The sequence below is a fragment of the Sus scrofa genome, chromosome 6 (assembly GCF_054392235.1).
Source record: "Sus scrofa isolate SSC_HxYL_T2T_F1_AM1 chromosome 6, Sscrofa_HxYL_maternal_Yorkshire_Landrace_v2.0, whole genome shotgun sequence".
Lineage (NCBI taxonomy): Eukaryota > Metazoa > Chordata > Mammalia > Artiodactyla > Suidae > Sus > Sus scrofa.
In genome coordinates, this window is record NC_139388.1 from 164,217,754 (window position 1) to 164,233,228 (window position 15,475).

The 15,475-nt window shown below is 38.3% G+C and overlaps 1 protein-coding gene across 21 annotated transcripts in view; it reads left to right on the top strand.

Annotated features, from left to right (window-relative positions):
• The window catches only part of TUT4 (terminal uridylyl transferase 4), a 150,527-nt gene that overhangs the window by 127,459 nt on the left and 7,593 nt on the right, over positions 1-15,475 (top strand). For 4 of the 21 annotated variants that reach the window (XM_084965066.1, XM_021096634.2, XM_021096640.2 and 1 more), the window contains 6 exons: positions 1,988-2,103; positions 3,037-3,260; positions 4,214-4,314; positions 7,066-7,513; positions 8,901-9,059; positions 10,703-11,349. The exons of 1 other annotated variant lie outside the window; for it this stretch is intronic. In XM_084965066.1, the coding sequence (XP_084821192.1) occupies positions 1,988-2,103; positions 3,037-3,260; positions 4,214-4,314; positions 7,066-7,513; positions 8,901-9,059; positions 10,703-10,791 (1,137 nt within the window). In that variant the 3' untranslated portion in view covers positions 10,792-11,349. Of the gene's footprint in view, positions 1-1,987; positions 2,104-3,036; positions 3,261-4,213; positions 4,315-7,065; positions 7,514-8,900; positions 9,060-10,613; positions 11,350-15,475 lie in introns of those variants that run through there. 16 more of the 21 variants (XM_021096637.2, XM_021096641.2, XM_084965059.1 and 13 more) reach the window with 6 other exon arrangements.

Consider the following 15,475-nt stretch of genomic DNA (forward strand, 5'->3'; position numbering starts at 1 on the left):
TTCAATCCACTCTGAGTTGGTTTTTGTGTATGGTGTTAGGGAGTGTTCTAATTTCATTCTTTTCCATGTGGCTGTCCAGTTTTCCCAGCACCACTTATTGAACAAGCTGTCTTTTCTCCATTGTATATTCTTGCCTCCTTTGTCATAGATTTGCTGACTGTAGGTGTGTGGGTTTAATTTTGGGCTTTCTATCCAGTTCCACTGATCTATATGTCTGTCTTTGTGCCAGTACCATATGGTTTTTATGACTGTAGCTTTGTAGTATAGTCTGAAGTCCAGGAGCCTGATTCCTCCAGCTCCATTTTTCTTTTTCGAGATGTCTTTGGCTATTGTGGGTCCTTTATGCTTCCAAACAGACTTTAAAATATTTTGTTGGAGTTCTGTGAAAAATGTCCTTGGTTAATTTGATAGGGATTGCATTGAATCTGTAGATTGCCTTGGGTAGTATAGTCATTTTGATAGTGTTGACTCTTCCGATCCAGGAGCATGGTATGTCTTTCCATCTATTTGTGTCATCGTTGATTTCTTTCATCAGCATCTTATACTTTTCAGAGTACAGGTCTTTTGTCTCTTTAGGTAGGTTTACTCCTAGGTATTTTATTCTTTTGGATACAATGGTAAAGTTCTTCATTCTTTTTTATAATTGAATGATATTCCATTCTATGGTTATATTACATTTTATTCATTCATTTTATTATTTATTGGACGTTTGGATTATTTCTACTTTTTGGCCATTATGAATAATGTTATTGTGAATATTTGTACAAAATTTTGTGTTTATTTATGTTTTCTTTTTTGGCAGGTATATATCTAACAATAGAATTGCTGGGTCATTTTGATAAATTTACGCTTAACTTTCTGAGTAGCTGCTAAACTGTTTCCTAAAGGAGCTGTGCTGTTTTATTTCATTTTCTTTTCTTTTCTTTTGCTTTTTCTGGCTGCACCTGTGGCATATGGAAGTTTCCAGGCTGGGGATCAAATTGTAGCCACAGCTATTGGCCTATGCTGCTGAATCCTTAACCCACTGAGTGAGGCCAGGGATTGAACCTGTATCCTCATGGATACTAGTCAGGTTCTTAACCCATTGAGCTGCAATGGGAATTACGAGCTGTGCTATTTTACACTCCTACTAGCAATATATGAGGGTTCCAGTTTTTCTATATCCTCACCAGTTCCTGTTATTATCTGTTTTTTACAAGTCATCCTAATGGATCTGTCTCTTAACATGTTTATCCTCAGGGATTAGACAGATTTTGAAAAGTGTTAAGTAGATGTGTTCTCTTGCAGTCATAGTTATATGGGTACTGCTAGGATAGACTAGTCTTTGTGATAGTGCAAAACTGAGCTAAAGCATAGAAAGATAAGCAAAATGAACGTAGTTCTGAAACTTGGGAAAATGATTTAATTCTCTTTGTTTCCCAACTGTCTCTTTTAGGTATACTCTACTTTATATAATGAATGTTATATAGTCTTGAATTGTTAACTGCAAATCCAGTGATATTTTAAATAAACCAAGAGGATTGATTTATTTACATAGAGCTCTTTTGTAAAGAGACTTAATTCCTTTCCAGAAGTAGCATGATGGGGCAGAAAGCATGAATTTATAGTCAGACAGAATTAGCTTTAAATTCTTTATCTGCTACTTACCAGATTTTTTGCTCTGGGCAAATGACTTGAACTCTCTGAGCTTCAGTTTCCTCATCTATAAAATGAGCATGAAGTACTATCCACTTTATTAAAATATTACACAAAGATGCTATAGATGAATGAGAAAACACCGTAGGTGTGGTTAGTACTGTTAGCAGCTGTGATATTAATAATAACTTTGAATCTTTTCATATCATGGTTTTAGTTACAGTGAAATATTAGTTGATATTTATTTCCTTTTTTTTAAAAAAAATCACTTTTGCATCTTGATCTCCTTTCCATTTGAACTCAAGAGTTTGTAGTGATTTTTTTTTTTAGTAAAGTTGTATTTTCTCTGTAGGAATACTTCTTTGATTCCAGAGTACTAACAGATGGAGAACTGGCTCCCAATGATCGATGTTGCCGTGTGTGTGGAAAAATCGGTCACTACATGAAAGACTGCCCTAAAAGGAGAAGGTTGGCAAATGATTGTGTATCAATATTACAGGGAAAATAAACATGAGGCAAATTGAAGCTATAACTATGTTCAAGTATGTTTAAGTTGAAAAAGTTCAGGGCTTTCTTTGCACCTTAGGTAGATATATATTTGAGTGGCATTTTGTGGAACAGGGAGATTTATTTTGGGTATAATTATGTTTCATGAGGTTTATTTTATTTTTTCTTTTATTCATTAATTCATTCAGTTTTTTTTCTTAATTGAGGAAGCATTTATTAACACCTACTGTGTGCTGGGAACTGTGCTAGGAGTCAAAGGGAAAAAAAGACCAAGTTAAGAGGTTTTTGCTGAGGACCTCACAGTTGTAAAAACCAGTAATTAAAATTAACTGAATCTCTGAGGTATATGCTGTGAAGTATACATATAATATATACCTTAAAAAATGTACATTCTCTATGCTCCCTGAAAATATATCTATGAAACAGACTTTACTGTTGTTCTGTGTACTATGTTAATAGGACAGAATGATGGCCTCTTGATGACTTCTTAAGTCATCAAATCTTGCTTAATATAAAAAGCTTTGAACTTTTCAGACAGAACAAACTCCTAGTTTCCATCACTGCTATTTATTACATTTGAGCAAGACACTTAGCCTTCTCTAAACCTCAAGTTTCTTCCTCTGTAAAATGGAGATGATAAATACCAACAGATTGTTACAAGATTAAAATTCAATATTAAACATTTTTAAAAAGTTTATGTTGTATTTTAAAACTACTAGAATACCCTGTTCCTGCCATATGAGTAGGTGTGCTGTAAATGTAGAGCCTTTGCCTTCAGAAAGATGCATGAAACATGGGCATGTTAGTTCCTTCATTGTGACGCTCTTGTATTGCTTAGTTTGTTTTATGAATCACCCAGTTTATAAGTCCCTAGCCCCACATTATTGGTATCAGCAGTTTACTGTTTAGACTAAAGAAGAAAGATAGTGAAGAAGAGAAAGAAGGGAATGAAGAAGAGAAAGACTCCCGAGACCTTGTTGACCCCCGAGACCTCCACGACACTCGAGACTTTAGAGACCCCAGAGACCTCAGATGTTTTATCTGTGGAGATGCAGGACATGTGAGAAGGGAGTGCCCAGAGGTCAAGCTGGCCCGTCAGAGGAATAGCAGTGTGGCAGGTAAGTAGAAAAGGCCAAAAATAGTTCCTGCTGGAGATAAAGTCATTTATGTTGATACTCTAAGGAGCTTCTCTATTCCAAACATAGCTCTATGATTCTGAACCATTAAAGAGAGGAAATTTAGACAAGCTTTTATTTTAAATAGTTCATGGATGTATTCAGTTAGCAGTCTGTTCTATTCAATCAACTCCCTTAAAGTATTTTTTAGATTTGAGTCACATTCTCTATTTCTCTTGAGGGAAAATTTTTTCCCCTCAAAAGTTAATAAGAGGGTTTTTTTTTGGGGGGGGGACTTATGGGGAGAAATTCTCTTTTTTTTTTTTTTTTTTTCATTCTAGGGCCACACCTGCAGCATATGGAAGTTTCCAGGTTAAGAGTTGACTTGGAGCTGGAGCTGGAGCTGCAGGCGTATGCCACAGCCATCTGCAATCTGTGCTGCACCTTGTGGCAACGCCGGATCCTTAACCTGCTGAGCAAGGCCAGGGGTCGAACCCACATCCTTGTGGATGTTAGTCAGGCTCTTAATCCATTGAGCCACAGTGGGGACTCCCAGAAATCATATCTCTTCTCACTGCTTATATGAGAGAGGGAGATCTGTTTCTGTTATATTTCATTAGCAATTTATGAATTAAAAACCCACATGAGAGGTTATTGAAAGAAAAAACTATTTTATGTAATGATTTCCCATCAGATTCTTGTTGTAGAAGTTATTTTCTTAAATAAATATATCATCTCCTTTTGAAAAGTAGTATGACACTTGTTCTTATTTCCGGGACCAGTGTATTGAACAAAAATAATGAATTGTTCCAAGTCCTTCACTAACATAATCATAGTTTAAAAGTCCAAGATAAGTTCAGAGAGATTTGAGACTGTTGTACAGAAGAGAGTTTATTGATTGTCATTTCTCTGCTATTTTTTTATCTATTGAATTTCTTTTTGATGTCTTCTCTTAGCAGCCCAGCTGGTCCGCAACCTTGTAAACGCCCAGCAGGTGGCTGGTTCATCCCAACAACAGGGTGATCAGTCCATAAGGACTAGACAGTCCTCTGAATGTGTGAGTACTTTGCCTGCAGATGGGTTAGTCCTGGCAGGACGATAGCACTGATTATGGTGGGTGATAGGGTTGATCTTTCAGATTGGAAAATACAATATTCCAGATTACATATATTTTACAGGGGTGTTCTTGCTAGGCACATCAGCTAAAGTGAACATTACTTTTGGAGTAATGTGGATCCGACTTTATATCTATGGGCAAGCTCCCTAATAACTTCAGTGAACCTATTCTGTGCTTGTGTAAAATATGATAACTGCCAAATAAGATTGCTGCTTGGATTAAAATAAGGTAAAAACTTTTAGGTTTTAGGGTTTGCGTAACGGAAGAATATGAGTGCCATTAATAAAAGTAGACCCCAAAATTGAGATATATTAAGCGTTTAGTACTGTTAGGGCAATACATGCATGATTCTTCACTTGCTTGAAATTTTTATGTGTCTTTCATAGCTGATAAGGATATCTAGTGAAATATACCCTGTAAAAGAGTATTTAATTAAAATTCAGATTCGCAGGTTTCATATTAAGTTTCTTGAGTTCTAATGTTGTCTAAATGTGAATTTACCTTGCATTCCCCGCCCCCCCCCGCCCCCCACACCATACCCATGGCCATATGGAAGTTCTTCGGCCAGGACTCAAACCTGCACCAAAGTAGTAACCAGAGCCACAGTAGTGACAACTTGGATCCTTAATACACTGAGCTACGAGGGAACTCCCAATACTAATCGAGTGCCTACTCTAAATCTGACACTATGCTTTAGTGCTTTATACCTATTACCAAATTTAATCCTTTGAAGTGATAGATATTATTATAATCAAATTTTACAAATTGGGAAGCTGAGAATAAGAGAAATTAAAAGATTCAAACCCAGTTCTATGTAACTTAAAAGCTAACACTATTAAACAGTGAACTGCTTGCCTCATTGGCCTCTTTCTCCTGTGTTCTCCATCTCATTGAATGATCCCACTATCGGTCTAGCTTCTTGAACTTTTCTGCTGTCCCTCAACCTCTGCATCCAGTCAGCCACAAAGTCCTGTTGTTTCTGGACTTTGTGCAAAGAATAGTTTACAACCATTTGCTTCCCTAGCCTAGTCAGACATCATTTCAGATTCCAGTTACTTTTAAAGGCCATGTGCTTTCATACCTATAGACCTTCAATTATGTTGTTGCCTCTGATTGAGTCTTCTCTTCCCCTTATTCGTACCCTCTTTTATCACACTTGTTTCTATTTGAGTCTCAGCTTTAAGGTCACTTCCTTCAGGAGGCTTTCCTTGACTTCCGGTTTCCTTCATCTTAACTCTCTTCCTTCTCCCAAAGTGGATTTAGATGTTCCTGCTCTGGGATTTCATTATACATTATACACTCTTTATTTTTTTATTTATTTATATTTTTCTAGGGCTGCACCCATGGTATATGGAGCCTCCCAAGCTAGGGGTCTAATCGGAGCTACAGCTGCCGGCCTACACCACAGCCACAACAATGCCAGATCCAAGCCGTGTCTGTGACCTACACCACAGCTCACAGCAATGCCAGATCCTTAACCCACTGAGCAAGGCCAGGGATGGAACCCATAACCTCATGGTTCCTAGTTGGATTTGTTAACCACTGAGCCATGATGGGAACTCCTACATTATACAGTCTTTAAAAAAATTTTTTTTATGAAAGTATAGTTGATTTACAATATTCTGTCAATTTCAGATTGACAGTCTTTATCATAGTAATCATTTTACTTCATTGTGATTGCTTATGTAATCCTTATCAGTTCCTCTTCTTTTCCCCCATAGACTTTAAGGTCTACGAGGGCATATGTGTTAGGTTTTGTTTTTTTGCTTTTTAGGGCTATATCTACAGCATATGGAAGTTCCCAGGCTAGGAGTCAAATTGAAGCTGTAGCTGCTGACCTACACCAGAGCCTCAGCAACGTGGGATCCCAGCCGTGTCTGTGACCTATGCCGTGTTTCACGGCAACACTGGATCCTTAACCTACTGAGTGAGGCCAGAGATGAAATCCGCATCCAATTGGATACTAGTTGGTTTCGTTACTGCTGAACAACAGGAACTCCCTAGTGTTGTATTTTTAATGCTAAGAACAACGCCCAGTACATAATTGACACTCAGTAAATGCTTGTTAAGGAGCTAAATGAAAGTGACTGAGATTTTTAAATGTAAACTTCTGGTTACAATTGGAATTGTCGGTTCTACATGATGGGAGTAGTGTCTGGGTTCTTTCTTCTTTGGACAGTAAAAAGGTTTATGAGATATCGGAGTTCCCGTCGTGGCTCAGTGGTTGACGAATCTGATTAGGAACCATGAGGTTGTGGGTTTGATCCCTGGCCTTGCTCAGTGCGTTAAGGATCCGGTGTTGCCGTGAGCTGTGGTGTAGGTCACAGACGCAGCTTGGATCTGGCGTTGCTATGGCTCTGGTGTAGGCAGGCAGCAACAGCTCCGACTAGACCCCTAGCCTGGGAACCTCCATATGCCGTGGGTGCGGCCCTAGAAAAGGCAAAAAGACCAAAAAAAAAAAAAAAAGTTTTTTGAGATAAAATCTGTATGAGAGAGGGTTTGAGAACCTTGGGAAAAATTCTACCTTCATATAAAATGAGGTTTTGTTATTATTTGTTACTATGTATGTCATAGAATTCTATTTATAATGTGCTAATAATTCCATAGTTTTATATTTGATAATCTCTGCTTTTATAAAATTAAGATGTTTGTAAGTTTTAAAATGTATCTTTTTTTTTTTTTCCTCTGCAGTCTGATTCGCCATCTTACTCTCCTCAGCCTCAGCCATTTCCACAGAACTCTTCCCAATCCACTGCCATTACCCAGGCTCCATCCCAGCCAGGATCCCAACCCAAGCTTGGCCCACCTCAGCAGGGAGCCCAGCCCCCTCATCAGGTTCAGATGCCTATGTATAACTTTCCTCAGTCACCACCAACTCAGTATTCTCCCATGCACAATATGGGATTGTTGCCAATGCACCCCCTCCAGATTCCTGCCCCATCCTGGCCTATTCATGGCCCAGTGATCCATTCTGCACCAGGCAGTGCCCCCAGCAATATTGGCCTGAATGATCCCAGCATCATCTTTGCACAGCCTGCCGCCAGACCTGTGGCAATCCCTAGCTCCTCTCATGATGGACACTGGCCTCGTACTGTGGCTCCAAATTCCCTGGTGAACAATGGTACAGTGGGGAATTCAGGTAACTCTTCCTTTTCTCCTTTTGTATTTATGTGTAGAAAGGTTGCATGATTGGTATTGGTAGAACCTAGGGGAATAAATGTGAGGACAAAGATGGCAAGCAATATTTGTGGAGGGGCAATATGGGGTTAGGTAAGGTAAAGAGTATGGGCTACAGATTCAGACTGCTTGGATTTGAATCCTGGCTCTGCCATTTACTGTGTGGCATTGGGCAATTACTTAATATCTTTGTACATTGGTTTCATCTATAAAATAGTTGTGTTAGTAGCCCCCAGCTCACAGAGATGTTTTGAATATTAAATGAGGTAATAAACACAAATGTTAGTCATTATTTTTCTATTTTAAGTGTTTACTGAAGTGGAGTTCCTATGGTGGCGTGTGTTAGATCCCTGGCCTTGCTCAGTGAGTTACAGATCTGGCGTTGCTATGAGCTAGAGTGTAGGTCGCAGATGCGCCTTAATTCCCACATTGCTGTGGTTGTGGCATAGGTCACAGACACAGCTCGGATCTAGCGTGGCTGTGGCTGTGGCTGTGGTGTAGGCTGGTAGCTGCAGCTCCGATTCAACCCCTAGCCTGAAAACTTCCATGTACTGCAGGTATGGCCCTAAAAAGACCAAAAAAAAAAAAAAAGAAAGAAAGAAAAAAGGTATAATTGATTCTAGGATAGTTGGCATTGTCTTTAGGATAATATGTAAGCTCCTTAATGATGTAGGTAAGGTTCTTTGAAATACAAATCCTACCTACTATCTAGCCTTTTCTCTTAGCACTGCTTCCCTTAACCCTGTTTCTATATTGCCAATTGTTCTGCGTCTTCCCAAACTTGCTCTACACGTTTACTTCCTGGCCTTTGAACACAACTACTCCTTCTGTCTTAAATGCCCTCCTTGTCCCATTTTGCCTGACTAATTTGTTCCTTGTCCTTTCTTTATTTTTTCGTGGTGCCCATGGCATGGGGAAGTTCCTGGGCCAGGGATTGAACCTGCGACACAGTAGTAACCAGAGCCATAGCACTGACTGTGCGGGATCCTTAACCCCCTGAGCCACCCGAGAAATCCTCCTTGTCCTTTAAAACTCAATTTAGTCAATCATTTTAGGAAAACTTCTATCATTGAACAATTGCACTAGTCTCCTCTTTAGACACTTTCTACCAATCTGTTCTATCAGTTACCACTTATTACTATATATGTCTTCTTAAATGTTTCCTTTATGAATAATTTGAGTACAGTTACAGTGTTTTATTCCTTAAATTTTTTTTCTGTTAGCCTCTCCGTTTACATGTTTCCTGGTCATTGCTAGATACTCAGTACATCTTTGTGGAATGAAGGAATATTTGAATGAACAAACATTTTGATGTTTAAAAATGTTATTCCTTTACTGTTGAAATGCAGAGCCAGGATTTCCAGGACTGAATCCTCCAATTCCTTGGGAACATGCACCACGACCCCATTTTCCTCTTGTCCCAGCTTCGTGGCCTTATGGTTTGCATCAGAACTTCATGCATCAGGGAAATGCCAGATTTCAGCACAACAAACCTTTCTATACTCAAGGTACCATTGCTTACATATTTGTTAATGGGCTAGATGGGTTTTGTTCTGGGTCAAGGAGCCTTTGTAAAAGCCAGGATCTGAGAGTGAAAATTTATGAATTCAGCAAACATTTATTGAGAGAGCATACATGCTATGTGTCAGACTGTGCTTGGTGCTTATTGCTCAAGAATTAAATAAAACTCCTACACTTGACGCATACTTTATTGGAAGAGTTGGACATATGAAATAGACAAGAATAGGAGTTTAAAGGAATCAGTTAACTTTGCCCTAGCAGAGGGAACAGGATATGGACACCAGGGATCGAAACACATAAGATTTTGACATTTGAACTAGATCTTAAAAGAGATATGGGTTTTTTTTTTCTACAGAGATTAGAGAGGAAGAGTGTTCTTAGCAGAGGCAGTAATGTATGCAAAGTCACTGAGTTTTACCTGGCATAATGAGATTTTTTTTTTTTTTTTTTTGTCTTTTTGTCTTTTTGCTATTTCTTGGGCTGCTCCCATGCCATATGGAGGTTCCCAGGCTAGGGGTCTAATCAGAGCTATAGCCACCGGCCTACGCCAGAGCCACAGCAACGTGGGATCCGAGCCGTGTCTGCGACCTACACCACAGCTCATGGCAACGCCGGATCCTTAACCCACTGAGCAAGGGCAGGGACCGAACCCGCAACCTCATGGTTCCTAGTCGGATTCGTTAACCACTGCGCCACGACGGGAACTCCCCATAATGAGAAAATTATAGGAAGAAAAGAGAAAAGAAAATAATAGGACTAGAGGATGAGGTAAATGGGAAAATGTGTATGTGATGAGGCTAGAGAAGTTAGGCTAAGGCTATTATGAAGGAGTTGGGACTTAGTAAGTGGTGGGGATCTAATAGAAGTTTGAGTTGAGTAGTGACAGAGTCAAATTTGTTTAGTAGACCTAAGACTCAAATGACATTAGAACTCACCATATTCTGTTGGTGCTAATATACCAAGTAATGCATAGTATTTTATCTAGACTACTTGCCTCAACGGTATCTCAGAATAGGAAATATCTGAGTCTGGCTTTCAGCTCTTGGTTAATTACCCTAGGAGTTCTAAAAGCTAGAGTCAGAGCTAATACAGTTAAACTAGGGGTTCAGGAAATTAAAGAAAGGCACTTTGGAAATGTTGACTAAATAAAATAACTTTTAAGGGGAGGCACCTGGTATAATTGTCAGGCTTGACATATTGAAGCCTCTCTAAACCTTGACGGTAGCTGATTTCTTCTGAGCAAAGAACTAGGGCTGATGGAAATTGCTATTGGTCATACAAGCCCTTTTGGGGGAGGGGGAGAGTTGGAAGTTCTTCCCTAGTGGCCTTTATCCCCTAATTCCTCCACCTCTCTTTTGTCTCCTTTCTTTTCTTTCACATACATTTTCCTTCCCTCTTTCTTCCCCGCTAAATATTTTGACATGCTTCATCTCTTAGTGTATAAATAGAAAAGAAGAGAACTAGCTACAAGTTATTTCTAAAGGGTCTTCAGATAAATAGGCACAAGCCTTTCAGTTTCCCGTCTGTGTTGTGTCCAACAGACAGATGTGCCGCCCGTCGGTGTAGAGAGCGTTGCCCCCACCCACCAAGAGGAAACGTGTCGGAGTAATGCAAGTCCATTTTCTTTCAGCTGGTCTACCGATGCACAGCAACCAGCCAATCCTGCTGTCTCAAGGGTATCCGTACCTCAATGTCAGTTACATTCAGCAGAAAAAGTGAAATTTAATGGAAAGCAAAACAAATCAGGTCCTGATTTAAAATTTTAACACATGTTTAGATAGCTTATTTAAATTCAAAGACTGTTTTTAAAGACTGTATTATTTGTATATAAATATGAACTATAGTTTTTACTAGTATCACCAAATTGAGTGATACAAATTTCATCTATTTTATTACCCTATTTTTAAGGGAATTTTATGTTTTGTTTAACCTTGATGAATTGTACAAAGAGAGAATTTAAAAAATTACATTCTTTATTTTCTATTAGCTGTATTCATACTTTGGTTGCTTCAGACTTTATATATATCGTTCTTAAGAATTAGGAAAGACTTTCATGTGTTTTAAATTTGTCACTTCTATTCTTTACAGAACCTTGTAGTGCCAAAAATTTTTAAAAAGTTTAAAAAAAATAAAATAAAACTTCAACATGAAGATAAAGAATTTTTTGTTTTACATTCTTGTATATTGAAAATATTCCAATTTGAATAGAAATTTGCTTTTGTTTGTATTTGAAGTAGTTCTATTTTAAGTTAATAAACCTTTTTGACAAGAGTCAAATTTGGTTAATGTATCTGGTTGTTTAGATGATAGAAATATAATGTAACAATTCAGGGATGTGTTTTATTCTTAGTGAATAGTCTAAATCACAGACTTAATTTTAGAAAAAGATCCAGGAACTTTTTTTTTTTTTGCTCTTTAGGGCCACACCCATGGCATATGGAAGTTCCCAGGATAGGGTCGAATTGAAGCTATACCTGCCAGCCACAGCCACAGCAACAAGGAATCCAAGCCATGTCTGCAACCTACACCACAGCTGTGGCAACACTGGATGCTTGACTCACTGAGCCAGGCCAGGATCAAACCTGCATCCTCATGGATATTAGTTGGGTTCGTTTTTGCTGCACCACAATGGGAACTCCAGATCCAAGAATCTTTTGAATCTTTACAATACCCATATGAAGTTGATAGAAGTAGACATTATGTCATTTTATTGTTGAGAAAATTGAGGTGCAAAACAAAATTAATTCTAAAGATAGCATACTTACTTGTTGGAAATAGAATTGAAACATCTTTTGAAGGAGTGTTTAAACACTGAAACTGACAGAATAGATGAAAGGTAATTCTTAATTACTGAGGAACTAATATGTGCCAGACTATACATTGAGTCTTGTACTACTTCCTAGAAAGTACAATTGCAAGGGTAGTATTTATGAATAATGCCTTGTGATCAGTGATTATAGCTGGATTGGTACTAGATATTTGAGGTGAGATCATTTTGTCTAAACTCACCTAAGGAAATTTGCCATTAATTTTAGGCTAAGTGATGCTATAGATTTGGAAATCTGTAGAATAAGCATAGATGTCTTTTAAGAATAGTATATTATCTTTGTTTTGCTTCCTCAGATACGCATTATTAAAATAGGAGAGTACTTGGGCATTTGTCATATTTTCCAACATGGAAAGAGGATGCTTAAAATCTCTTGCAGAAGGTTGAAGGCTTTCCTGCAATGTTTATATCCCTGGAAAGCTACTTTTTAAATGTTAAGATCAGGTGTATGAAAAATACTTTTTCATGTTAAAGCTTCAGCATCCCATGATGATCATTTTGTAACATATAGAAATATGGAATCACTGTGCTATTATGCACCTGGTACATAGCCTGGTGGTATTGTTCTAGGTCAGTGATACTTAATTAAAAAAAAAAAAAACTTCATTCAGCATCCCATGGAGTCCTACTAAATGGTGAAGTTTAGTGATATTTGTTTGTTTTGTTAATGAGATACCTGGCCTAGCTTATGCTTTTCTGTTAAAATATGACTTGGAGCATTCAAGATTTTCTTTTAAAGTTCATGTTCTAAGTATTTAATCTCCTTTCAGGTCTCACAGAACAAGGTGTTCATTTTACTGTTATACTTTTGTATATATTTGAAATATTCATTAAAAAGAAAACCATCTGCAACTAGATACTGCCCCCAGTTCAGCCTTTTTACTAAAGAAAGGCAGTATAGTGATCTAGATGGCAGTATACCATCTAAAGGTATCATTGGGGCAGTAAACCCCAGTAACCTAGGTTTTACTTATTTAAGTGTTTTATAGTAATTTTCAGCATCTCACTTGTCCTTCCTTCATTAGTTGTTTAATAACTGGCAGAACTGTTCCAAGTTGAAAAATAGAGATTTCTTAGTTTTAACATACACAGTGGTAGCTTAATTTTACAAGTTTGCAAACTTTTCATATAAATTGCAGACTTAAGGTTTTGATTATGAATTCAGATTTACTGCAGAGCAATTAAAAAGTATAAAATGATCAGTTTTATGCAGAGCACAAACACATACAAGATCTCATCATTTTGAAATGTATTGTATAGGAGTTCCTGTTGTGGCTCGGTGGGTTAAGAACCCAACTAATATCCATGAGGATGTGGGTTCGATATCTGGCCTCCCCCTTTGATTAGGGATCCTGTGTTGCTGTGAGCTGCAGTGTGTTGGACATAGACGTGGCTTGGATCTGGCTTTGTTGTGGCTGTGGTGTAGGACGGCAGATGCAGCTACGATTCGACACCTAGCCCTGGGCCCTAAAAAGGGAAAAAACCAAACAAACACAATGTTCAAATATTTCTTTTGAGTGTTATGATCATTTCCCATTATTTTTATTCAGAATTTCTAAAAAGTTTACTACCATTCCTTTTACTGCTTTTTCCCTAAGTCCTTAATTTGATTCATTCCTTTTTGGGTAAGTTTCATTATCAGGCAGTTTTTTTCCCCAAGTAGCTATATGCTTTTAAATACTTAAATACTTGAGAATGTCTGTTACCTTTGTATTTTAAAGACAACTTTGGCTGGGTGTGAAGTTCCTGGCACACTTCCTTTTCTTCACACCTTTGGGGCCTTTTGCTTTACTCCCTTAATGAAGATCTGAGACTATCTTGATCTTTTTCCTCACTATGCATGACTTGATTTCTCTGCTTGCATGCCCCTATAATTATGTCTAAAATTAAGAAGGTGATTTTCTTCTATTGGAATTTTTTTTATTTTTTGGCCATGTCCAAGGCATATGGAAGTTCTCAGGCCAGAAATCAAACCCTCGCCACAGCAGCTACCTATCAGCTGCAGGTGACACCAGATCCTTAACCCACTGTGCCACAAGAGAACTCCTGTTTGAATTTTTAAAGTATAATTTGTTCAATTCTATCAAAAAAAAGTTATGCACATGCGGAATTTTTTTTTTTTTTTTTTTTTTTTTGGTTTTTTGAGGACTGCACCCGAGTCATATGGAGGTTCTGAGGCTAGGGGTCTAATCGGAGCTGTAGCTGCCAGCCTACGCCAGAGCCAAGCAACGCCAGATCCAAGCTGCGTCTGCGACCTACACCACATAGCTCACAGCAATGCCAGATCCTTAACCCACTGAGCGAGGCCAGGGATGAACCCGAAACCTCATGGTTCCTAGTCAGATTCGTTACTGCTGTGCCATGATGGGAACTCCCAGAATTTCTTTTCATGTCTTTTATTATCTCTATAGCTTTTATTATTTTCCATTTTTTATTTCCTCCAGCCTATTTTCTCTATGCCTTCTGTTTATTTTTTGTTTACCAATAAGGCTTTCATTTTTTTCAATTTTCAAACTTTGTTTCTTAAACTCTGCCTTTTTTTTTTTTAAATCTCTTAATGTCCTTGAGCTTGTATTCTTGCCTTTTTCTTTTTTCTTTTTAGGACCTTTTCTGTGCCATAATGTAAGTTCCCAGACTAGGGGTCGAAATCAGAGCTACAGCTGCCACCCTATACCACAGCCACAGCAATTCGGGATCACAGCCATGTCTGAGACCTACACCACAGTTCATGGCAATGCTGGATCCTCAACCCATTGAGTGAAGCCAGAGATTGAACCTGCATCCTCATGGATACTAGTTAGATTCATTTCTGCTGTACCACAATGGTAACTCTAATTCTTACATTCTTGAATTTTTAAAATCACTTTTTTTTTTTGAGTTTCTAGAAACTTGTTACTTTAACTTTTGGCAAGAAGAAGCCAGCATCTGTGATGATTCTTCTCTGATTAATGCTTATTTAACCTTAACTCAGTGTACTAAAAATAATGGAAAGAGGCTAGGGGAATTAACTTGTTTTTTTTTTTTTTTTTTTTGTCTTTTTAGGGCCACAGGTGTGGCATTTGGCAGTTCCCAGGCTAGGGGTCAAATCAGAGCTGCAGCTGCCAGCCTGCACTGTAGCCACAGCAATGCAGGATCTGAGCCGCATCTGTGACCTACACCACAGCTCATGGCAATGCTGGATCCTTAACCCAATGAGTGAGACCAGGGATCGAATCCTTAACCTCATGGTTATTAGATTCGCTACTACTGAGCCACAATGGGAACTCTGGAATGAACTTTAAATTTTTTTTTTTTTTTTTTTTTGTGGCATATGGAAGTTCCCATGCTAGGGGTCGATTCTGAGCTACAGATGCCGGCCTACACCACAGCTACAATAATTCGGTATCCAAGCCGCATCTGCGACCTACACCACAGCTAACAGCAATCAATACTGGATCCCCAATCCGCTGAGCAAGGCCAGGGATCGAACCCGAGTCCTCATGGATGCTAGTTGGATTCATTTATGCTACGCCACAATGGGAACTCCTAAATTAGGTTGTTATATTCCATTATTACCTTTCCCCTGAGAACACATAT